This window comes from Poromitra crassiceps, assembly GCF_964638095.1.
Source record: "Poromitra crassiceps genome assembly, chromosome: 5".
NCBI classification, from domain to species: Eukaryota; Metazoa; Chordata; class Actinopteri; order Beryciformes; family Melamphaidae; genus Poromitra; species Poromitra crassiceps.
In genome coordinates this window covers 64,043,552-64,069,708 of record NC_139642.1, presented here as the reverse complement: position 1 = coordinate 64,069,708, position 26,157 = coordinate 64,043,552, and the positions used below count along the sequence as shown (strand labels likewise).

The window sequence follows — 26,157 nt, the reverse complement described above, 5'->3', positions numbered from 1 at the left end:
GACTGCACGTCTCATCTCTGGCTTGTTGCAGGTAGGCAACTTCTTAATTGAGATTATCTTTCAAGTTATTTAATTTCACGTTCTTGGATGCAAAGAGGCATTTAACACGTTCACTGCCAATGACGAGTTGACTCGTCAAACACAATCCAACCGTTCACTGCCAACGACGAGTTGACTCGTCAAAAAAAAAATATATTTTTTTTTGACGGTGCTACGTGGATCAATGTCCCCCACGTCTCCTATAAAAATATTGGAAGTATTGAATGTGTATAATCTATTTTACCGACCAACTAAGTGGCGACAGTGCTCTCCCGACAGAGAGAAAGCCAACCAAAAACAGCCGCGGGAGCAAGCCATTCTCAAGGAAATGGCATGGCGATTTTACAGTCATCAGTCACCAGACTCGCCTGAGAGCGGCCGCGCCAGCAGCAGCACACAGAGAGCGGAGAGCGGTGCTGGCGTGTGGGATTGCAAATTTGCATAATAGATTAGTGAAACACACTTTGAAACACCCGCAGAAAGGCCAGAATCGCACGCATTCCGAAAACCCAGAAACGAACGAGCCTCATTCTAATACTGTAGGCGAAAACGCTTTCACGCTGCTGCACACCGGCGCACAACGGTGTGGGGTTCCAAAAATAGACTGGGTGGGCAGCATAAAGCCTAGAATCGCACAAAGCTTCATCAAAGCTCTCAACCGAAAATCCAAGAAACGATTGAGTCCCATCCACAGTCCACACTCGCCACACTCGCCGACGAGGGGCCGCCAGAGAGGGAGGCTGCTCACTGCTCAGACAGGCAGGAGAAACTGGCTTGTGACAAACGCCACCAGACACGCCCACGGAGGGAGGAGTTTAAAGGAGAGGGTGTTCAGAACTATATTGTTCAGATGTCTGATCTCTCACTGATGCCAAAAATAAATGGTTAAAGTGACTGTTCTGCCTGTTTGATTGAATTTCACAAAACTGCGATTATCTCAGCTTCCTGTCTCACACGCTGAAACCATGCTGTACTCAACGGCTAATATCTACATAACTACTAACTCTACAAACTAACTCTTTTAGACAGAGAAAGCACACATTCTATTAGTACTTTTGTGAACTTCGTGTTCACAAAGTCCAAGCAGAAAATTATCCTCGGCTCTTGTAAAATGAGCCAGAATCCTCCAAAAACGGCTTGGCAGAAGCTACCTACAGTAAAAAAAAAAATGGCTGGCAGTGAATGTGTTAATGTAGGCCCGCCAGTGTCTTTCTTTAGGCTTAATTAAATGGGAATATATGACAAACTCAGTTCACAAAGTTTGTGACGAGTTCATTCACTATAATAAAATTAATTTGTTGGACGATTGGATAATAGCTTTTGTTTTTTGTGTTTTATTGTTTAATCTTAACTCATTGAGTGCCAGCCACTTTTGGAGAACGGACGCTCCCAGTGCCAGAGTTTCAGAGCGTTTTCAGTGATTTCTCGAGGCCCACAGAATATTGTGTGATATTACTATGTAAACACTGAACACGCACAAAGAACGATGAGACTCTATTCTATCATCTGCAAAAAAAAGTTTATTGATCCCATTTTCCGTTCTTTAGTTATGAGCCGGAGAAGATAGCTTGATTCATCCAAAAACAGCAATTTTTTTCTAGAAGCTGAGATAATTGGCCTTTTGTGAAATTAAACATTTCAAGCACACACTGACTCTGAAGCTAATCTTTTCTAATGTAGTCACACCTCAAAAATAATTTCCTTCAATAAAACAGTTTAGGCCAGGGAATTTTGTTTGGCAGAATAATATTTTTAGCTACAACCAGCAGCGCTGGCCCCTGCGTGCGCTGCTGGTTGCAGCTTCTTGCTGGTCTTGATTTGCTGCTGGTGGGCATCGGATATTCTGGCTTGCGTTTGTCAATCCTGTCCTGCTGCCTGGGTCTGTCTGGGTGTTGCGTGCTGCTCTGCGTGCTCAATTGTGCTCAATTGTGGGAGCAGATTGGCTGCTGCAGGCACAGCTGCAGTAACGTGCTTCAGCATATCGATGCATACGGATGCGATGCGATTTCCGTTTCCATAACGACTTCTTTGTTTTTTCCTTGCCTTTCTGTTATGTGGAGAGCACTGTCGCCACCTAAGGGTTCTGTAAAATAGGTTATAGACCTCCAATAGCTACAATAGTTGTACCAGAGATGTATCAGGGATTGATCCACGTCCCACCGTCAAAAAACGCAATTGACGACAACCGTCGTCATTGGCACTCTACGTCAGTATTTGAATTGACGACAGCTGTCGTCATTGGCATTCAATGAGTTAATGGGTCTGCAAACCCGAACCTAATGAATTAATTAAATAAGGAGCGGTGTGCAGCTCACTCCCTTTGCACTCGCAAGCGCAGACCGCAGTGAATAGTTAGATAATTATTTTGAAATAAAAAAATTATTTAAAATTAAGATTTAATTTGCTAAAAATTATGCAATTATATGTTATGTATTTAAGAAATGATTAGGTTACATCTATCTTTTTCAATAGGCTACATTTTGACTGGGCCGGTAAATATTCTATAAGGCTAGAATTCTGGAATGTTGCCGGCTCCTTTGGCCGGCCAGAAGAAATCCGGAATCCCTTACATATATATATATATATATATATATATATATATATATATATATATATATATATATATATATATATATATATATATATGTATATCACCCACAAAAGAAATTTAGAATATAACTGCCAAGCCACCTTTGGATGATACGATTTCAACAATTTCATTAGGCTCCTACAAGGTGTTTGATGGCAGCTATTGGTAAGGACCCTTGTGGCATTCATCCGAGGGGCAGTGGCTGGTGTTGACTCATCCTCGCTGGTAATTTCTTGGCCAAATGCTACAAAACTATTTTAATTCAATTGAAATTGTGCTTAGAGGGGAAAATATGCACAAAAGGCCATCTATCGGCGATGTTTACCGCACTGTGCTCCCATCTGATGCTTAATTGATTACTGAGCATACATTGCATCGCCATCCAATGCAATATATAATAATCATTAGTCAGATTTTTTTCATGTGACCTTAACTTCGCAAAATGGAATTGACACATGGAATTTAATTTTAGAAGCACTACACATGTGATGTCACTGCCTGATGACATCATCCAATGTGGGGCAAAAATTTAAACAAACAGACAAACAGAGCCCACTTACTCCCTATTATATATGATGATGATGATGATGATGATGATGATGATGATGATGATGTTGGATCAAGAACAGTCATCAGTTATAAAAATGCAGGAAGGTAGTCTACACACTTGGCACAGTCTATGCAGGAGACCTTTCTATGATCATTCAACTGCACAGTTACAAGAGAGAAGCACAGAAGAAAGACACACTGGATATAGATGTCTTTATTTGCATATCGAGCGGGGAAGTGAGATCCGGATACTCCAGACCCATGTGGGAACGCATTCTAATGCCAGGTGTGAACTGACGCACTTTACTCAGGTCGGCTCACACAACATCCCACTTTGGCCGGTTTACATAAGTGAACAGGGCCACTGCATACAGCCACTTCCTGCTATTCATATCCACTGTGCTCGATCATGCATTTAAAAAACCTGTTCATATGCACACATTTAATACAGACGTGAAAAGCCAGTTTCTCAACTCCCCATCAGCGGCTGGAATAATAGGAAGAAGTTAGATCAATATTTGGTTTGGGATGATATGTTTATTGTTCTATAAAAATTGAAAGTAAAATATGAGAAAAAAAACAATGTAACTGTAACTGTCTAAGTGTCTTATGTAATTTTAACTGTCTCTGTGTCTCATGTCCTTTCCTCTGCAGAAGCTGTTTGGCAGCCACGAGCCCTCGTCTGTTCAGCTCTGGGTCTCCTACAACCGCCAGCCCATGAAAGCAGCCCGGTTTATGACCCGCCATCCAATCACAGTGAGTCTCTTAACAGGCCATCCAATCACAGTGAGTCTCTTAACAGGCCATCCAATCACAGTGAGTCTCTTAACACACCATCCCATCACATTGAGTCTCTTAACACACCATCCCATCACAGTGAGTCTCTTAACACACCATCCAATCACAGTGAGTCTCTTAACAGGCCATCCCATCACAGTGAGGCTCTTAACACACCATCCCATCACAGTGAGTCTCTTAACACACCATCCAATCACAGTGAGTCTCTTAACACACCATCCAATCACAGTGAGTCTCTTAACAGGCCATCCAATCACAGTGAGTCTCTTAACACACCATCCCATCACAGTGAGGCTCTTAACACACCATCCCATCACAGTGAGTCTCTTAACACACCATCCAATCACAGTGAGTCTCTTAACACACCATCCAATCACAGTGAGTCTCTTAACAGGCCATCCAATCACAGTGAGTCTCTTAACACACCATCCCATCACAGTGAGGCTCTTAACACACCATCCCATCACAGTGAGTCTCTTAACACACCATCCAATCACAGTGAGTCTCTTAACACACCATCCCATCACAGTGAGTCTCTTAACACACCATCCAATCACAGTGAGTCTCTTAACACACCATCCAATCACAGTGAGTCTCTTAACACACCATCCCATCACAGTGAGTCTCTTAACACACCATCCAATCACAGTGAGTCTCTTAACACACCATCCAATCACAGTGAGTCTCTTAACACACCATCCCATCACAGTGAGTCTCTTAAAGGTGCTGTCAGCGATTTGCCCAGTTTGACTGGATTTGTAGGTTTCGCTTTTCAAACATCAGTGAGCAGTCCCCCTCCCATTTGAGACTCACAGTGAGTCTCCTTCACACGGCTTGGAATAAATTGAGTATTTTGTGTAAGAGTACAGTAATTAAAACAGTGAAACAGTTGTTTTACTGTTTATAATTTACCTGAGCATGAGCAGAGCTTTCATTTTAGCCTAATATGAAGGTTCTACGACTATTTTGAAAAATCAACTTTTTTGAGCTGAAAATTTGGAGACATCTTGGCAACAGTGAAACAGTTGTTTTACTGTTTATAATTCACCTGAGCATGAGCAGAGCTTTCATTTCAGCCTAATATGAAGGTTCTACGACTATTTTGAAAAATCAACTTTTTTGAGCTGAAAATTTGGAGACATCTTGGCTTTGAAGGTCAAAAATAAAATGAATCAAATCAAAATGACATAAATTATGCATCAGACTTTGCACCATTGTAGGCTAAACTTGAAAAGTAATTTCCAATATAGCCTATGGTAGCCATCTTGGATTTAGGGCTCTCAAAGAAGTTGCCCGCATTTTCATGAAAGGCGCAGGAGCTAAATTTGTTCATTAACCTTTTATAGATGACAAATCCACTGAGAAACGAACCTTTGTTCTCCACGGTCATGGAATCACCAGCAATGACCCAACTACAGTATATAACTACAGTATATAACTCATAACCAGTTTTATAGAAGGACCCAACTACAGTATATAACTCATAACTAGTTTTATAGAAGGACCCAACTACAGTATATAACTCATAACTAGTTTTATAGAAGGACCCAACTACAGTATATAACTCATAACTAATGACCCAACTACAGCATATAACTCATAACTAATGACCCAACTACAGTATATAACTCATAACAATGACCCAACTACAGCATATAACTAATGACCCAACTACAGTACCGTATATAACTCATAACAATGACCCAACTACAGTATATAACTCATAACAATGACCCAACTACAGTATATAACTCATAACAATGACCCAACTACAGTATATAACTCATAACAATGACCCAACTACAGTATATAACTCGTAACTAGTTTTATAGAAGAGGCGAGGAGGGCTTCACCAGACTACCCTTCTTGACCAGGGCGGCTCCAGAAGAGGTCTTGTCAAATCTGAAGTGGCACGCCCCCCCCCCCCCCGCGCGCTTTAGCATATAGAGGGGCACTGCCCCATGCCAGGCACAGAGGGCACGCCCCCCCCAGCTTCAGCATATAGAGGGGCACCGCCCCATGCCAGGCACAGAGGGCACGCCCCCCGGCTTCAGCATATAGAGGGGCACCGCCCCATGCCAGGCACAGAGGGCACGCCCCCCCCAGCTTCAGCATATAGAGGGGCACCGCCCCATGCCAGGCAGAGAGGGCACGCCCCCCGGCTTCAGCATATAGAGGGGCACCGCCCCATGCCAGGCAGAGAGGGCACGCCCTTTTGCCCACCCCATTGTGTTTCACAAATGGTGTAGAGATAATGGTCTTCTAGGTTGACTTGCGGGGCAAGATATCCCCTAAGCGAGGTCCTCCTCGCCTTTTCTATAAAACCAGGGTCATACCATAACCTTGAGTTTTTCCTTGATGCAGTCCTAAACCTACAGGAGAGGACATGTGTTTCATTATCTCTAGTCGAGTACCCATGAGTAAGGCTGGGGACACATTACGCCACATTTGCGTAGATGAGAGCCACGATTTGGCATCATGGCTGATTTTCATGAGTTAAACTACATTTTCAAGATCATCCCTTAGGTTATATCTTTTTGCCTTCCCATCCATTTGTCATCACCATTATTTAAAACATGTTTGATCTTTAGAAAGCAAATCTGACCTGAGACCAGCAACGGCCAATGAGAGTTGACCACAAGAGAAGGAAAAACAAATAGCTGCAATTTGTTCCTCCTAGATGTTTTTTATTTAGTTCTACCTTCTAGTAACACGAGAGCTCGGGCTGTGGTTAGGATTTAGTGTGTGTTCCCCAAATCCAACTGGTTGGCAAGTATGTTTCCCAAATGTAACTCATTGTAAATAGGGCTGTAAGAAAATATTGATACACTATCGCAATATTATTATTGTGTTTTATGATACTATATCGATTCTCAAAAACAAAATATTTTTAATATATTTAATACAATAGTTTACATGCAAATATTTGTAGCAGTGGTTCATTTTGCGTTGTTCAAACCTCCGACCACTAGATAGCAGTGATTTTCTGCATGGTGGAATAGCTCCTTGCTTACAGTATCGCAATATATCGGAATATGTTGAATCGTAAGCCCTGTATCGTGATACGCATCGTATCGCCAGATTCTTGCCAATACACAGCCCTAATCGATCATTACACAGCCCTAATCGATCAATACACAGCCCTAATCGATCAATACACAGCCCTAATCGATCAATACACAGCCCTAATCGATCAATACACAGCCCTAATCGATCAATACACAGCCCTAATCGATCAATACACAGCCCTAATCGATCAATACACAGCCCTAATCGATCAATACACAGCCCTAATCGATCAATACACAGCCCTAATCGTAAAGTGTGTGTTCCCTAAATCCAACTCCTCAGCTAGTGTGCGCTCTTTCATGCTAGATGGACACAATGTGGGAATGCCAGTGGTTGTGTGATGTCTAACCAATGCTATCTCCCTCCTCCTTATCCTCTCTCCTCCCTATAGGAATACTACATAACCCTTCCCTCTCTCCTCCCTATATAAATACTACATAACCCTTCCCTCTCTCATCCCTATATAAATACTACATAACCCTTCTCTCTCTCCTCCCTATAGGAATACTACATAACCCTTATCTCTCTCCTTCCTATATAAATACTACATAACCTTTCTCTCTCTCCTCCCTATATAAATACTACATAACCCTTCCCTCTCTCCTCCCTATATAAATACTACATAACCCTTCTCTCTCTCCTCCCTATATAAATACTACATAACCCTTCCCTCTCTCCTCTCTATATGAATACTACATACCCCTTCTCTCTCTCTCCTTCCTATAGGAATACTACATAACCTTTCTCTCTCTCCTCCCTATATAAATACTACATAACCCTTCCCTCTCTCCTCCCTATATAAATACTACATAACCCTTCTCTCTCTCCTTCCTATATAAATACTACATAACCCTTCCCTCTCTCCTCTCTATATGAATACTACATAACCCTTCCCTCTCTCCTCCCTATATAAATACTACATAACCTTTCTCTCTCTCATCCCTATATGAATACTACATAACCCTTCCCTCTCTCATCCCTATAGGAATACTACATAACCCTTCCCTCTCTCCTCCCTATATAAATACTACATAACCCTTCTCTCTCTCTCCTCTCTATATGAATACTACATACCCCTTCTCTCTCTCTCCTTCCTATAGGAATACTACATAACCCTTCTCTCTCTCCTCCCTATAGGAATACTACATAACCCTTCCCTCTCTCATCCCTATAGGAATACTACATAACCCTTCCCTCTCTCCTCCCTATATAAATACTACATAACCATTCTCTCTCTCCTCTCTATATGAATACTACATAACCCTTCTCTCTCTCTCTCTCCTCCCTATATAAATACTACATAACCCTTCTCTCTCTCTCTCCTCCCTATAGGAATACTACATAACCCTTCTCTCTCTCCTCTCTATATGAATACTACATAGCCCTTCTCTCTCTCCTCCCTATAGGAATACTACATAACCCTTCCCTCTCTCCTCCCTATATAAATACTACATAACCCTTCTCTCTCTCTCCTCTCTATATGAATACTACATAACCCTTCTCTCTCTCTCTCTCCTCCCTATATAAATACTACATAACCCTTCTCTCTCTCTCTCCTCCCTATAGGAATACTACATAACCCTTCTCTCTCTCTCCTCTCTATATGAATACTACATACCCCTTCTCTCTCTCTCCTTCCTATAGGAATACTACATAACCCTTCTCTCTCTCTCTCTCCTCCCTATATAAATACTACATAACCCTTCTCTCTCTCTCCTCTCTATAGGAATACTACATAGCGGATGCGGCGGAGGACCAGGTGTTTGTGTGTGTGAACCACGTGAACAACGTGACACACCTGTACATCTCAGACACACAGGGCTTATCCTTCTCTCTGTCCCTGGAGCATGTTCTGTACTACAGCCCTGAAGGCTCCGGCAGCAACACCCTCATCAGGTAAAGCTACGTTCACATTACACCACCATACCCCTCATATTACACCACCATACCCCTCATCAGGTAAAGCTACGTTCACATTACACCACCATACCCCTCATCAGGTAAAGCTACGTTCACATTACACCACCATACCCCTCATCAGGTAAAGCTACGTTCACATTACACCACCATACCCCTCATCAGGTAAAGCTACGTTCACATTACACCACCATACCCCTCATCAGGTAAAGCTACGTTCACATTACACCACCATACCCCTCATCAGGTAAAGCTACGTTCACATTACACCACCATACGCCTCATCAGGTAAAGCTACGTTCACATTACACCACCATACCCCTCATCAGGTAAAGCTACGTTCACATTACACCACCATACCCCTCATCAGGTAAAGCTACGTTCACATTACACCACCATACCCCTCATCAGGTAAAGCTACGTTCACATTACACCACCATACCCCTCATCAGGTAAAGCTACGTTCACATTACACCACCATACCCCTCATCAGGTAAAGCTACGTTCACATTACACCACCATACCCCTCATATTACACCACCATACCCCTCATCAGGTAAAGCAACCTGATGATCAGGTAAAGCTACGTTCACATTACACCACCATACCCCTCATCAGGTAAAGCTACGTTCACATTACACCACCATACCCCTCATCAGGTAAAGCTACGTTCACATTACACCACCATACCCCTCATCAGGTAAAGCTACGTTCACATTACACCACCATACCCCTCATCAGGTAAAGCTACGTTCACATTACACCACCATACCCCTCAGCGAGCATCCCCTGTCTGCTGTGAGCAGACCTGTGTGAGACTTATGGGCGGGGGGGGGGGGGCAATCGATACAGTATATTATATCGATATACACGAAGCCAAGTATCGCAATATTTTATTATATAGATTGTCTGGTGCATGCAACATTTATGACAGTCTGTCTGCTTGACAATCCCATTTTTCTGCAGTAAAAATGATTGAAGTGACTGGAAACTTTATCTTATTAGATAAAACAGATGTTGACAAAGTTTTTTCATTTGGGGACATACCAACATTTGCCAACCTTTGGCTGTGAAAAAGAGGGAGATTTTGGCTTATCCTCAATGTACCCATAACCCTACGGCACAAATTCATATAATAAATACAAGGATGTACAGTGAATTACTTTTTTAGTCTTAAAGGGATACGCCACTTTTTCTGGAGTTTTGCCATATCCCCCCACATAACCAAGGTACAGCATGCCTTCACCGTCACTGTCCGAACAGTATACAGTGAGCTACAGTCGTGAAGTTAGTACAGTAAGTATCGCCATAGAATGGACACCAATGGTACACCCGTTCAAAATAACAAAAAACACACATCTAATAGCGCCAAAATACATGTTGTGCTTCGGGTACTCACCACGAGATGGAATATTAATCCAGATGCGTACCAAATAAAACGTAAAAAAAACATAAAAACATACATGTACAAAATATGTGATCAAAAGTGAGCATCTAAAATTTACATCACAAAAATGATCAAGTGCGAACATTGAGAGTTTCAGTGAATATGGTAGAAGTTACCCTCTGTGCTTCCACGGCTTGTTTGTGTTTAGCGAATGTTTAGCATGTTTGCTATTGTCATTTTCCCCACCGTGTTCTACAGTGAGGAACATACATAGCTTGCAAAACGACAATGTCTGTGTTTTCCAGGTACTTTGCCAACGAGCCGTTTGCAGACCTGCACCGCGTGGAGGGGCTGCGTGGAGTCTTCATCGCCACGCTCATCAACGGCTCGGTCAGCGAGGACAACATGAGGTCTGTCATCACCTTCGACAAGGGAGGAACCTGGGAGCTGCTTCAGCCCCCTACAGCTGATAGCCTGGGAGGAACAGTGGACTGCCAGGTACTGTAGAGCAGCTGATAGCCTGGGAGGAACAGTGGACTGCCAGGTACTGTAGAGCAGCTGATAGCCTGAGAGGAACAGTGGACTGCCAGGTACTGTAGACCAGCTGATAGCCTGGGAGGAACAGTGGACTGCCAGGTACTGTAGTCCAGCTGATAGCCTGGGAGGAACAGTGGACTGCCAGGTACTGTAGGCCAGCTGATAGCCTGGGAGGAACAGTGGACTGCCAGGTACTGTAGTCCAGCTGATAGCCTGGGAGGAACAGTGGACTGCCAGGTACTGTAGACCAGCTGGTAGCCTGGGAGGAACATGGACTGCCAGGTACTGTAGACCAGCTGGTAGCCTGGGAGGAACAGTGGACTGCCAGGTACTGTAGGCCAGCTGATAGCCTGGGAGGAACAGTGGACTGCCAGGTACTGTAGAGCAGCTGGTAGCCTGGGAGGAACAGTGGACTGCCAGGTACTGTAGGCCAGCTGATAGCCTGGGAGGAACAGTGGACTGCCAGGTACTGTAGTCCAGCTGATAGCCTGGGAGGAACAGTGGACTGCCAGGTACTGTAGTCCAGCTGGTAGCCTGGGAGGAACAGTGGACTGCCAGGTACTGTAGTCCAGCTGATAGCCTGGGAGGAACAGTGGACTGCCAGGTACTGTAGAGCAGCTGGTAGCCTGGGAGGAACAGTGGACTGCCAGGTACTGTAGACCAGCTGATAGCCTGGGAGGAACAGTGGACTGCCAGGTACTGTAGTCCAGCTGATAGCCTGGGAGGAACAGTGGACTGCCAGGTACTGTAGACCAGCTGATAGCCTGGGAGGAACAGTGGACTGCCAGGTACTGTAGGCCAGCTGATAGCCTGGGAGGAACAGTGGACTGCCAGGTACTGTAGACCAGCTGATAGCCTGGGAGGAACAGTGGACTGCCAGGTACTGTAGAGCAGCTGATAGCCTGAGAGGAACAGTGGACTGCCAGGTACTGTAGTCCAGCTGATAGCCTGGGAGGAACAGTGGACTGCCAGGTACTGTAGTCCAGCTGATAGCCTGGGAGGAACAGTGGACTGCCAGGTACTGTAGAGCAGCTGATAGCCTGGGAGGAACAGTGGACTGCCAGGTACTGTAGTCCAGCTGATAGCCTGGGAGGAACAGTGGACTGCCAGGTACTGTAGTCCAGCTGATAGCCTGAGAGGAACAGTGGACTGCCAGGTACTGTAGGCCAGCTGATAGCCTGGGAGGAACAGTGGACTGCCAGGTACTGTAGGCCAGCTGATAGCCTGGGAGGAACAGTGGACTGCCAGGTACTGTAGGCCAGCTGATAGCCTGGGAGGAACAGTGGACTGCCAGGTACTGTAGTCCAGTGGACTCCTAAAATAACACAAGGTCCCACGACCCCAAGTTCATAACATTTTGTCCCAGGTGATACGTTTTTGCCCCAAAATATTTTCCTAATTTCCTGCGCTGGAGACAAGTGTTAATGTCTTGGCTTTAATATTCTTGGGGTGGGGGCTATCATGTCTGATAGCATCTTTACAGTGAGACAGTAGAGCTAGAGGAGAAAGTTTATACAAAATGATAAAATAAGATAAAAGATAAAAAAGTAAAGTAACTTAATAATGGCATCCATATTACAATATTCTAATTATTATTATTATTTTTTTTATAGATATAGCTACCTAGATAGACAGATAGACTGGCAGTTACTTCATCCCCCGAAATAAATGTTTTGATTAGAAAATGAAAATAAATAAACTTTTGTGGGTGTTTAGAGTGTGAGGATGGAGAACATTTTAGAACACAACCAGGGTCCTCCACTGAAAAAGAGGCAGACACAGAACCAAGGAGGCCCACAGAGAAAGAGAGAGAGAGAGACAGAACCAGAGAGAGAAACACAGCACCCAGTAGCCCCACAGAGAAAGAGAGAGAGAGAGACAGAACCAGAGAGAGAGACACAGAACCAAGGAGCCCCACAGAGAGGGAGACAGCACCCAGCATTCTGACATTATCATTTTGCTCTCAAAGTCACCAGATTGGTGCATTTTACTTTAAAATGTTAAAACAATTCGTCCCCGGCGACGCCCACTTTGCCTAGCCGGCTGCTACTTTGAGCTAGCTGGACATTCTCAGACCTAACGGAAAACACTGTTACAGCCTGCAATGCTTTTCAACACGGATGTGTTTGGGTGTTGAGCGTAATGCAAGCTGCAGCGCCCCCTAGATGAGATCAGAGAAGAGGTTGTCAGGTTTGTGTGTGTGTGTGTGTGTGTGTGTGTGTGTGTGAGGTGTGTGTGAGAGGTTTTTACGCAGCGGTCTGACCACAGAACATGTGCAGAGTGCATGTACCTCTTGCTTGGAAATGTAAGGCAGAGGTTTTATCTAGAAGAACATCTTTGTCAGGTGTTTGTGTTTCTGTGTGGTGAGGAAACAGCAGTTATATCAAACACTATCTAGTCTCTAAAGAGGACTGGTGTCATGGTCGCTCTAAGGGCGGAACCCTGAAGCTACTTTAGGAAAATGGCTGAAATCATAACGGAGGCGACACTGACACCGACTGCCACTGACTTTTGCCATAGATCACTTTTATCCCAATATATGACTAAACTGGGTGCACTGGGTGCTAGGGATGGGCAACGAATTTCGATTTGTCAAATAATCGTTTTTATTATTTATTATTTATATATATATATTTTTTTTTACTGGCGCCTGTCTCTGTAAAGAGTGAGGCTGTCCGTGTGACGTTGCTGTAGGAGCTGCGCACCAGAGCTGCACACTGGAGCAGAACAGCTCTGGGCTCAGCTGACAGCAGTGCAGCACCCAGTAGCTCTAGAAACACTAGAAATATAGTAGAAATGGTCTTAAACTGTCTATATTACAGCAACACTCAGCCACAAAGAAAAGGTTTCAAGGCTTTCAAGAAAAGCTGATATTCTGTCTACTGTTCCCTGAGCCATCTCATCTCTACGCTAATGCTAACATTGCTAACGGCTAACGTAGGCTCAGGTCTGGCTGCCTAATGACAATAAGAGTGCCAAAGTCACCCCCTCTCCCTGTCCATGGGATTTCATCCGCCATTCATTTTTCCATAGACCTTGTGTAAAATGCTTATACAAACTGTTTACTTGGTCAAACAAGCGATTCAACTATACTTAGAATCAGGGAAGACCATGTAAAATTTGACTTGCATTTTCTTTTCTTTTTTAAGGGGTGGGCGAATTTCGACAAAAAGTTGACTTTGGCCCAGCGAATTTCAAATAGTGTTTTTGCTTATCCCTACTGGGTGCAGTGGTGCAGTGGTCGCCCAATGGCTAGAGAAGCGAGCTAGTGAAGGTCGTCGGTTCAATCCCCGGGACCGGCAGGATAAATCTGGGTGGGGAAAGTGAAAAGGCAGCGCTTGCCCCTCCCTCATTACTGAGGTGCCCTTGAGCAAGGCCCTTAACCCCAACCGCTCCAGTGGAGCTGCTCAGTGGCCAGCAGATTAGGCTGTGGTTGTACTGGTCAGCTTCCAGGTATGAATGTGTGTGTGAATGTGAACAGGGCACTACTGAAAAAAGAGCATTGCTCAGTGAGGAGTCAGTGAGACTCCCCCTGTATAAATAAAGGTAAAAAATATATATATCAGTCTAACCCTAGTTTCTGCTTCACTTGGCACTTGCCCTTATTAGGGGCTGTTCACACATGAGTCATGACTTGTGTATTTGAGAAGCCAGCGCCTTTCTGCAATTCATTCTCTATGGTAAGGACGCGCTAGGAGCGCTCCTCTTTCAAGGAGCGCACCTGGCGTTTAAGCGCTGTTGGCGGCTAGTGTTTTTGGGCAGAGCGCTCTGGACGTCTCAAGCTGAAAAACTTTGAACATTTGGAGGAAAAGCTCTTCCTCCTACCTCTTCTCCTGCCAGGGGGATCTTCAACCTCCGCTGCTGCCAGAATTGCCAATAATCTGGCTTTCATGTTTACAGTGCGAATAATCAACAACAACAAACAGACGAAACTAGCTGGCTACCGTCCGTGTGACCGTTGCGTACTGACCCGTACTGCAAAACAAAACAAAACAAAAATGTTCCGTGCACTGTGGTCTGTGTGTGTTGGAAGAGCTCTGGGAAGTGCTTATGATTTCCAAAGCGTTCTGATGTGCACAGCTGCTTAACCTCTCTTCTCCTCTCCTCTGCTCTCTCCTCATCTCCTCTGTTCTCTCCTCATCTCCTCTGCTCTCTCCTCTCCTCTCTCCTCATCTCCTCTGCTCTCTCCTCATCTCCTCTGCTCTCTCCTCATCTCCTCTGCTCTCTCCTCATCTCCTCTGCTCTCTCCTCATCTCCTCTGCTCTCTGCTCTCTCCTCATCTCCTCTGCTCTCTCCTCTCTCCTCTCCTCTCTTCTCCTCTCCTCTGCTCTCTCCTCATCTCCCCTCCTCTCTCCTCTGCTCTCTCCTCTCCTCCTCTCCTCTCTCTTCATCTCCTCTCCTCTCTCCCAGCTCAGTAAAGGCTGTTCCCTCCACTTGGCCCAGCGTTGGAGCCAGCTGTTGAACATCCAGCTCAGGAGAATGCCCATCTTGTCCAAGGAGTCTGCTCCAGGCCTCATCATGTCTACAGGTGAGTCCGCTCCAGGTCTCATCATGTCTACAGGTGAGTCCGCTCCGGGTCTCATCATGTCTACAGGTGAGTCTGCTCCGAGTCTCATCATGTCTACAGGTGAGTCTGCTCCAGGTCTCATCATGTCTACAGGTGAGTCTGCTCCGGGTCTCATCATGTCTACAGGTGAGTCCGCTCTGGGCCTCATCCTGTCTACAGGTGAGTCCGCTCTGGGTCTCATCATGTCTACAGGTGAGTCCGCTCTGGGTCTCATCATGTCTACAGGTGAGTCTGCTCCAGGTCTCATCATGTCTACAGGTGAGTCCGCTCCGAGTCTCATCATGTCTACAGGTGAGTCCGCTCCGAGTCTCATCATGTCTACAGGTGAGTCCGCTCCGAGTCTCATCATGTCTACAGGTGAGTCCGCTCCGGGTCTCATCATGTCTACAGGTGAGTCCGCTCCAGGTCTCATCATGTCTACAGGTGAGTCCGCTCCGAGTCTCATCATGTCTACAGGTGAGTCCGCTCCGAGTCTCATCATGCCTACATCAGCCCCCCCCACTCCCTCCCCCAAAAAACAACAACTTTGCAGAAATATTTGTGGCGTCATGGCGTGAGCAACCGTCAGCACTGACTGATAAAGCGACTAATGGGTTTGTGCTGCCACCTGTTGGTGAGGATGCCTCACTGACAGTGACTTTGTGTCATTAGCACAGATAAGTAGAGTCCTCTGCTCTGTCTGTACGTGACACGGGCGTGACTTCCTGTGAGAGGTGTCAAGTGTGTTTTTCCTTTCATCATTTCCTTTAGGTTAGCGGGTTACTGAGAACACATTTTCTCATGATAAGCACATGGTCTACCTACACTGCAAAAAGTGCACTATTATAAAGTTAAAATCTCTTAAAACAAGGTTTAATTTACAAAAATAACAGTCAGTGGAATAGACCAAATCACCGTGACGTCGTGTTAACAACAAAGGTCCGTTCCGGGTAGACACCTGTCATTTTATTTCAATTGTGGAGATATCACAAACTTTATTTATTGTTTATTGTTTATTGTTTATTTCTGTTTTTCAGACGTAATTGTAATATTAAAGATATATACCCTAGTTAAACACAGTGACCCGACCTATCTGAAGTTTGGTTGTGCTTATTGTATATACTGCGTTGATAAACCAAATCTAGGGCGTCCGGGTAGTATAGTGTTAGATTCCCTGCCTACCAACACGAGGGTCACAGGTTCGTATCCCCGTGTTACCTCCGGCTTGGTCGGGCGTCCATACAGGCAGGATTGGCTGTGCCTGAGGGTGGGAAGCCGGATTGGGGGTATGTGTCCTGGTCGCTGCACTAGCGCCTCCTCTGGTCGGTCGGGGCGCCTGGTCGGGGCGGAAGGGAACTGGTGGGAATAGCGTGATCCTCCCACGTGCTACGTCCTACCGGTGAAGCTCCCCCTGTCAGGTGAAAAGAAGTGGTTGGCTACTGCGCATGTGTCGGAGGAAGCGTGGTGTTAGTCTCGGCTCTCCCCAGATCGGCAGAGGCTGGAGCAGCGACCAATAGGGCAGCAAATTGGCCAAGTATAATTGGGAGAAAATGGGGAAAAATCTGAATAAATAAATAAACCAAATCTACCCAACAGTGACATCTCACCGCCGGTCGAACGAGCTGCTAGTTTTGGATGAACTCGAGCTTTAATTGTTTTTATTCTGTGGAGCAACAGGTCAATGAGGTCTCCAAACTAACATTAGTGAAAGTGTTGTTAATTAATGACATATGAAAACACACACAACCATTTTCTCATTATCTCAGTTGTTCCCCGCCCAGTTTGCTCTGCTCCATTAAACTGCGTTGTCAGTTCAGTTCAGTTCAGTTGTTTTATTGATATCCTGAAGGAAACTAGATTTGCAGCAGGCATCAACAACACAGTAAACAAAAAACAACATCAGACGACATGACAGATTAGAATAAACATGACAGCTGCAATAGCTACAGGAGCGAACAGGTTTGAGCAAAAAAAAGGAAAAGTACATTGCCCCTACAAGACACTGACAACATTACATCGCCCCTACAGGGCACTGACAACATTACATCGCCCCTACAGGGCACTGACAACATTACATCGCCCCTACAGGGCACTGACAACATTGTGCAATAATGTACTGATAATGCAATCAAGTGCATAAACAGAGACAATCAAGGTAGATTCAAAAGAACTACCAATAAAAATATTACTAATAACGTGTGATGCATTAAAGTGCATGGTAATAATGTAACCAGTGCATTAAAGTGCATAATACCGAAACAATATTGATCATAAAAAACAAGGCATTGAAGTGCAAATGCATAAGAAGTAGTATGGGGTGTGCAGACGAGCCTAGCCCAGGAGATTAAGCCGGTCTATAGCAACAGGAATAAAGGAGACTCTGGCACGCAGCGTCCTGGTCTTTGGCATCCTAAAACGGCGGCCGGATGGGAGGAGGTTAAACTCTTGAAACAGTGGGTGCTCAGAACAGTGGAGGATAAGCTTAGCCTTGCTCCTTACCCGCTTGAGGTATATATATCCTGGAGCTGGGCTTGCTGCACCCCCATCACTTTACTTGCCACTTTGATAAGCCTGTTCTCATTGGACAGGGAGAGGAAACCAAACCAAGCCACACAGCAATAAGAAAGAACACACTCAATAAAGCACTGATCAAACAAAGTCATTAGAACATTACAAACTTTAAATGAAGAAGAGGCACTGCTGGACCTTTTTGCATACAGCATCAGTGTTTGATTCAAAGCTCAGCTTATTGTCAATGACAGTTCCCAGGTATTTATATTGTGGGACAATCTCCACTTCCTTATCCTGGATGATGGTATATAAGGAGTTAGCTGCTAGGTCGAGATTTCTCAAAATCAATAGCCATGTCTTTGGTCTTTGACACATCGATTGACAGGAAGAAGTCATTGCACCAAGTTATGAAATCATCAACCACAGCGCCGTGCTCAGTTTGACTGTCGTTCAAAAGACTCACTATGACGGAGTCGTCAGCAAACTTCAGGATGTGCCTGTTCTCATAGATGCTCCTGCAGAAGTTTGTGTAAAGAATGAAGAACAGTGAGGCTGTCTATCCTGTTATTGTCAATCCATTTCAAAATGTCCTTTTCAGCGTGACTCCTAAAGCATAAATAGAGCTGTAAATGAGGTCCGGGTTGTAAAGAAAAAGCACACCCAGGTGCTGAAGTAAACGGTGCAGACAGACAGACAGACATGACTTTTAACTTAGAAGAAGAGGAGGAGAGGGAGTGAGACAGGGACAGAATGTGGGGAAGCGGTGGATGGATCATGAATCCAGAAGGAGGCGGTAATTCAACGTAAACGATGCCAACTGCCATAAAACACCACAGAAGAAGAAGATTGCAATTGCGTGACATCATTTCCAGCTGAGTGACATCACTTCACACCTCTTCCTTGTTGCCTCGATCCGACCCAAATCTCGGGTGACATCACAGTTGGGCAATTACAAATGCATTCAACACACACACACACACACACACACACACACACACACACACACACACACACACACACACACACACACACACACACTCACTCACTCACTCTTCCTTGTTGCCTTGTTCCAGACCCAAATCTCGGGTGACATCACTTCCATCACAAAGTGACTAAGATAAGATCACAGTTGCTCGAGTGACATCACAGTTGTGCAATTGCAAATGCATTCGACACACACACACACAACTGTCCAAGTGACATCACTTGCTCGAGTGACATCGCTGATGACATCACAACTGCCTGATGACATCACAGTCGAGCAATTGCGTGACATTGCTTCCAGTTGAGTGACATCACTCGCCAGATCTCCCCCACACACATCTTAGATGATAACCCCTTCCAGGTGACTTTTCAGGCAATCTGCTTTTCAGGTGACTATCTGGTGCTCTTAAGCCGTTTTCCCACATGCGCTTTGTACCGCTAAATGACCGGAACGTGGTCTAATGCCTGCATGTGGGAAAGTTGTCGTGCCGGTATAAGCGCGACCCCGTCGTCGCCGACATTTCACCAGTTTCGAGCCAGTCAGAAGAGCGGTATGCCGCGATAGGCACACAAGTGAGAAACGGGTCCAGTCATTTTCCGCAACACCGGTCCTTCTCTCATCATGGGCGAGGTGTAGCCTACACACGTTGCTTAATGTCCACTTCCAGCTCCATACCCTCGTTTGGATTGAGGGCTAAAAGTACTTTTGTCCCACCTGTGTTGAACCATTCTGTCGCTACCTTCTGTAGGTTGGTTGAGCAGGACGCGATGGAAACGGTACTGACAAACAATAAAAAGAGACATTTTTCGAACATTGAACTTGAAGAAAGTAATTCGTTAGTCACACTGTCAAAAGATTCTACCATTGTGATCAGAAATGCGGACAAAGGTGGTGCTGTAGTTATTCAAAACATTGTGTCTTACAGAACTGAGATTCTGAGACAACTTGGGGCATCTGAATTTTACACTCCTTTAATGGGGGACCCTACTGTGAAATTCCTTCAGGAAGTAGAGGCTTTTTTGAGCACTGCATTAACTAATTCTTTCATTAATCAGGATGAACATAAATTTATGCTTCAGAAACATCCTATACGTCCAGTTTTTTACACTCTTCCTAAAATACATAAGAGTTGTGTGGAACCAGTACCTGGCAGGCCCATTGTAGCGGGCACTCAGTCTCTTACAGAACCGATTTCACAATACCTAGATAAACATATTAAATCACTGGTATATCTACTTCCGTCTTATCTGAAAGACACTACAGATTTTCTTAACAAATTGAATTCTATACAAAACATCACTGAAGGCAGTTTTTTGTGCACCATGGATGTGAACAGTCTGTATACTAATGTACCCCATACGGAGGGTTTGGAAGCTCTTACACACTATTTGGACACAAGACAGAACCCTACACCCCCTACTGGTTTTCTAGTGGACCTGTGCAAATTGATTCTGAACAGAAACTACTTTAAGTTTGAAAAAGCGTACTACTTACAATGCCAGGGGGTTAGTATGGGGAGCCCGTGCTCACCTAACTATGCAAACCTTTTTATGGGCAAATTTGAAGATAACTTTGTTCATCAGAATAACCCCTTTGGTGCCTTTTTTGAGTGTTGGTTCCGTTTTATTGATGATGTATTCTTTATTTTCACTGGGTCTCTCATCCAATTAGAAGAGTTCAAGTTATATATTGATTCCAGATTACCTTCTATAAAATTTTCGCTTGAATATAGCCTTGATTCAGTGTCCTTTCTGGATGTTTGTGTGAAAAAATCTGATCTCCTCTTGACCAAGGTCTACAGGAAAAAGACAGACAGAAATAGTTTTTTAGACTTTACTAGTTATCATCCTCCCAGTCTTAAAAGAGGTTTACCTTATAGTCAGCTCTTAAGGGTCAGAAGAATTTGTAATCGAGATATTGATTTCGATGAACAAGCTGCTGAACTGTGTGCTCGCTTTAGAGCGAAAGGTTATAGTAACAGTGTTCTGGATAACAGCCTCCAGCGGGTTAAAAACTTGAATAGAGAGGACTTATTGGTGCCCAAAACCCCCTCTGCCCAGAGCTTTAATATGGTTTGCGCCACAACCTTCTCTCCGGTGTCCCATGACATCAAATCCTGTGTGTTAAAACACTGGCACATATTACGTAGTGACCCCCAGGTGGGCCACGCCTTTGTTAAACCTCCTCTGTTTGCTCATAAACGAGCTAAAAATCTGAGAGATGTACTAGTTAAAGCGGACTGCTACACACCCCCCCTCCATTTTTTATCTAATTTGCCTAATGGTAATTTTCCTTGTTCCAATTGTATTCACTGTAACGCTATGATTAAGGGTGCTACCTTTTTACACCCACACTCAGGGAAGAAATTATTGATCAAAAGTAGGATTTCCTGTAAAACTAAATTTGTGGTGTATCTTTTGAAATGTCCCTGTGGCCTTTGTTATGTGGGGAAAACCACGAGAGAACTTAAAGTTCGCATTTCTGAACATAAAAGCAATATTAGAAATAAAGAGGAAAAGTCGTCTGTAGCCAGACATTTTAATTCATTTGGACACGATGTGTGTTCTCTTAGGTTCCAGGGGATTGAGTCTGTTGGTCCCTTAAAGAGGGGCGGTGACAGAGACAGGGCCTTACTACAAAGGGAGGCATTTTGGATTCATGCCCTACACACAGAACACCCTAAAGGCCTAAACGAGGAGCTACTTCTTAGCTGTTTTCTTTAATATTTTTTTCTTGTTCTCTATTGGTGTATTCTTAAGTATGTGGTTGCGATTGTGCTGAGAACATTGGGACCCCTGTGCCTGTTTGCTCCATGTGTGGCTAGCCAACCTCTTACAGTAGCTTGTCACTAGAGCCCCCGTTGTAAGTTCTGGTATAATCATGCTCATTATATACAGAGCCTTATTGTGAAGCACTTCCGTTTGGAAGTCTTTATACAATACTTGTAATTTTAACTTTTCTATGTATTATTCTAAATGTATTATTTTCAATGTATTACTAAATAGTTCCTTGCCTCTACTCGGGACAAGGCACATTACAAAATGTTTTATTTTATTTTCCTAATTGATTGTACTTCCGGCATGACTGTATATAGCTGTCTTTTTTTGCCTGACACAGCACAACGCTGAGGAAGGTCTCTGACTGAAACGTTCGTTGCTGCTGCCCAGGTGTATTGAGGAGGAAATAAATCAACAAAAAAGACATTTGGAGTGCTGGCTTTTCTCTTGTCCACTTCCAGCTTGCATCATCTAATCATTCGCGCACATCAAAGCAAACTACTTCCACATTTCGCTTCGTGCATTTCGTCGCTGTGCAATGAAAGCCACTTATCTCCAAATCGCCAACTTTTCAGGAAATGAAAAAAAACCCGTGCTCTTAAAATACTGAACACCACGTTGTCATATTTGACACATGTCTTCATTGTAGACAGTTTATCGCTGAATGTGTCATTACATTATTAATATCTTACCTGAATAAGCTCAAATGCTGTTACAGGATTATCACACCGAGTCTGGAGCACTTTCTGCTGGCCAGACAGCAGCGTGTGGGAGCCTGCCTTTTAGAGCGCGAGCACGAGCCGCTGTGCTCCAGGCAGCGGGGACGCGCGGACGGAGCGCTTCACTCTGCCAAGCCGGGGAGAGTGGCTCTGTCATGGGTTGAGCAGAGTAACGTGACATTATTCTTGTCAGAAACAACTTCGATTTGCATACTTTAAATGAGTTTGTAGCCCAAGGACAACCCGAAAACACCTTATTGATCTAAACCCGACCCCCCAAATAAGCTCCCCCCTCCCCCCGCCCCCCAACATACAGGCAATTTCGCTCCTAGATTCCCACATGCCAGCGCTGAGGTGTGAAGGGAAATTCCGGGAAATGTCCGATATTGACTTACAGGTAATTTTCAGGTACGCATGTGGGAAAACGGCTTTAGAGACAAAGTCACTTATAGAAGCAGTTGCACCTCTTAAAAAACGGAATTCTCCTTTTAACACGTTCAGTGCCAGCGACGCCATATGGCGTCATTAGAAATTTACCGTACAGTGCCAGCGACGCCAAATGGCGTCATAACTCCAAATTGTTTTTTTGACGGGGGGGTGTCGATCTAAGCTTCTTACGTCGCCTCTAACAATATTGTAGCTATTGGAGGTCGATAACCTATTTTACAAACCCATTAGGTGGCGACAGCACTCTCCTGATCAGAGAAAAAGGAGCCAAACACACAGAAATAGTCACTGGGCAAAATGAGGAAATCGCATCGCATCCGTCCGTATGCATCGACGTGCCTCCATAAACGAGCACAACGCCAGCTGTGCCCCCAGCAGCAGCATCCGCTGTCACAACTGAGCACTTCCATGTACGCTGCAGCAGCACATTCACATAATCAGCATTATTATTCCGAACTGGAAGCATGCCAGCCCGTGACAAACACACGCGGAACCAAAAAGCTGAATGTCGCGCACCATTCACTGTGTGTGCGCAGCAAACTCAGCAGAGACTGAGAGCCACCAGACACATAAGACACACCCAGGAGGCGTGTGCAGTTGAGGGGGGGGGGGGGGGGGGGGAGCACGGAGAGCAGCAGAGCAGCATACACTTCACCCAGACAGACCCAGACATCAGAAAATTCGCTTCAGAGTCAGAGATGTGCTTGAAATGTTTAATTTCACAAAAGGCTCATTATCTCAGCTCGTAGAAAAAAAGGTATGTTTTTCGTTCAATCATGCTATCTTCTCCGGCTCATAACTAAAGAACGGAAAATGGGATCAATAAACTTTTTTTTGCAGGTGATAGAAGAGAGTCTCATCGTTATTTGTGCGTGTTCAGTGTTTACATAGTAATTATTAAAAAAATTATATGACTGTTTTAAAATGCATTGCGGCCTATGTGGCACAGCAAGCAACCTTTTGCCCAAGGGCCGTGGCACTGAAAGTGTTAAACAAGAAAAACAAAACCTTGTTTTAATTAAGAAAATCTAATTTAGATTTTCTTAAAACAAGATTTTGTTTTTCTTTCTTTCGTAAAACAAGATTAAATTGACCAACATTGGGGGGGGGGGGGAATAGGAAGATAAGGTATTTTCACTTGAAAAGATCTCACTTTTTGCAGTTGTGTGTGTGTGTGTGTGTGTGTGTGTGTGTGTGTGTGTGTCTGTCTGTGTGTGTGTGTGTGTGTGTGTGTGTGTCTGTGTGTGTGTGTGTGTGTGTGGGGTTCAGTGGTTAGTAGGGCTAATTCTCAGAAGAGTAGTAGGTCACTTCACTGGAAACGATTTCATCAAAATTCAACTGAATTAGTTCCCATGCGCTCTGCTTCTCATGCAGGGTTTGTGTGGACTCTTCACAGCTGCTACAATATAAAACCGCAGAAACAAAATATATTGCAATGTCATTTTCTTCTCAATATTGTGCAGCGCTAGCCCGGAGCGCACGTGCGAACGTACAAACCACGCACAAACCACATGGAGACGTGTTGGCCTTTACAGCCACCTGACAGACTCGCACATACGTCTGCATTCAAAATCACTTACCTCCTTGTTTTTTTCCACCTTTATTTCACCAGGAAAATTACTTGAGATCCAAGATCTCTTTTTCGAGTAAGACCTGGCCAAAATGGCAACATCCATAAAAACAAAAAACAAGACGCAAGCACAACAAGAACATAAAAGGCAATACAGTCATGAGGAGAATTGAATGTGGGTTGGAGCAGTTAAGAAAAAGGGGAGATGAGATGGGGGGGAGGGGGGGGGTGTAGAGGGGGTTAGGGTAAAAGGTAGGAATGAGGAAAAGGGGGTTGGATGGGGAGGGGTTGCATACAAGATATTAAAAACACTTTATACAGAAAAGCAGTGACATTGACCCATCACATTCTTTAAAAAGTCTACGACGTGAGTTTTAAAATCAGGAAAGGTGATGAGGTTAGCTAGTTTTAGGGTTTTTTGTAGTTCATTCCAGGCAGAGGGAGCAGAAATCATGAAGGCCCTTTTCCCAAACTCTGTGCGAGTTTTGGGTACTGACTCCTGAGGCATGGAGGAAGTCCTGAGAGCGTAAACTGTAAGATGGGTTTGATGTGATGGAGATGTAGGAGCAGAGATAAAGGGGGAGCTTACCGGTGATTGCTTTATAAATGAAGATATACCAATGATGCAGCCTGCGGGCAGTGAGGGATGGCCAGTTTACCTTAGAATACAGAGTGCAGTGATGGGTGAGTGATCTACAGCCAGTGATGAATCTTAAAGCGCCATGGTAGGTAGTGTCCAGTATATGAAGTGAGGTGGAGCAGGCATTCATGTAAAGAACATCGCCATAATCTAAAACTGGTAAAAAATGTAGCTGCCACAAGCTTCTTTTTAGCATAAAAAGAAAAGCATGATTTGTTCCTGAAATAGAACCCCAACCTCACTTTTAGCTTTCTAGCAAGGCTATCGATGTGAGGTTTAAAAGACAAGCTGTCATCCAGTAAAAAGCCTAGGTATTTAAACGTTGTGATGGATTGAATTTGTGCACCTTGAGATGTATAAATGCCGGTAGAATTTACACTATGTATTTGTGTTTTGGATTTGGAAAAGACCATCAGTTTTGTTTTGTCCGGGTTTAAAACAAGCCTAAGTTGCTGAAGTTGGGATTCTACTTCTTTAAAAGCATTTTGCAGGTTTGCCAAAGCCCTGGACATAGAGGCAGCACAACAGTAAATAACAGTGTCATCAGCATAAAAATGAAAGTTTGCATGTGAAGCACTTTTGCCAAGGTTATTAATATAAATTGTGAACAGTAAAGGGCCTAAAACCGAGCCTTGTGGCACCCCCTTGTGGACAGATAAAACTTCAGAAATAAAACCATCAGCCTGAACACATTGAGTCCTGTCAGTAAAATAATTAGAAAACCAAGCAACAGCAGAGTCTGACAAACCAATACTAACTAACCTGTGCTTCATGACATCATGGTCCACAGTGTCGAACGCTTTAGAAAAATCAATAAAGAGGGAGGCACAGTGCTCTCTCCTATCTAAGGCCACAATGATGCCATTTACTACTTTTGTAGCAGCAGTAACTGTACTGTGACACTTCCTAAAACCAGACTGATATGGGGATAAAATTACATGGTTGTTAAGGAATTCTTTTAATTGGTTACTTACCAGCGTTTCCAGAATCTTGGCTAGAGCTGACAAGTTTGATATTGGCCTATAATTGTTGAGGTTTGAGGGGTCACCACCTTTTAACAGGGGGAGAACATGAGC

At 44.3% G+C, this 26,157-nt stretch overlaps 1 protein-coding gene across 2 annotated transcripts in view; it reads left to right on the top strand.

Annotated features, from left to right (window-relative positions):
* Positions 1-26,157, top strand: part of sorl1 (sortilin-related receptor, L(DLR class) A repeats containing) — a 144,311-nt gene that overhangs the window by 45,156 nt on the left and 72,998 nt on the right. For both annotated transcript variants that reach the window (XM_083637844.1, XM_083637845.1), the window contains 4 exons: positions 3,833-3,934; positions 8,772-8,941; positions 10,655-10,847; positions 15,297-15,414. In XM_083637844.1, coding sequence (XP_083493970.1) covers positions 3,833-3,934; positions 8,772-8,941; positions 10,655-10,847; positions 15,297-15,414 — 583 coding nt within the window. The remainder of the gene's footprint in view (positions 1-3,832; positions 3,935-8,771; positions 8,942-10,654; positions 10,848-15,296; positions 15,415-26,157) is intronic.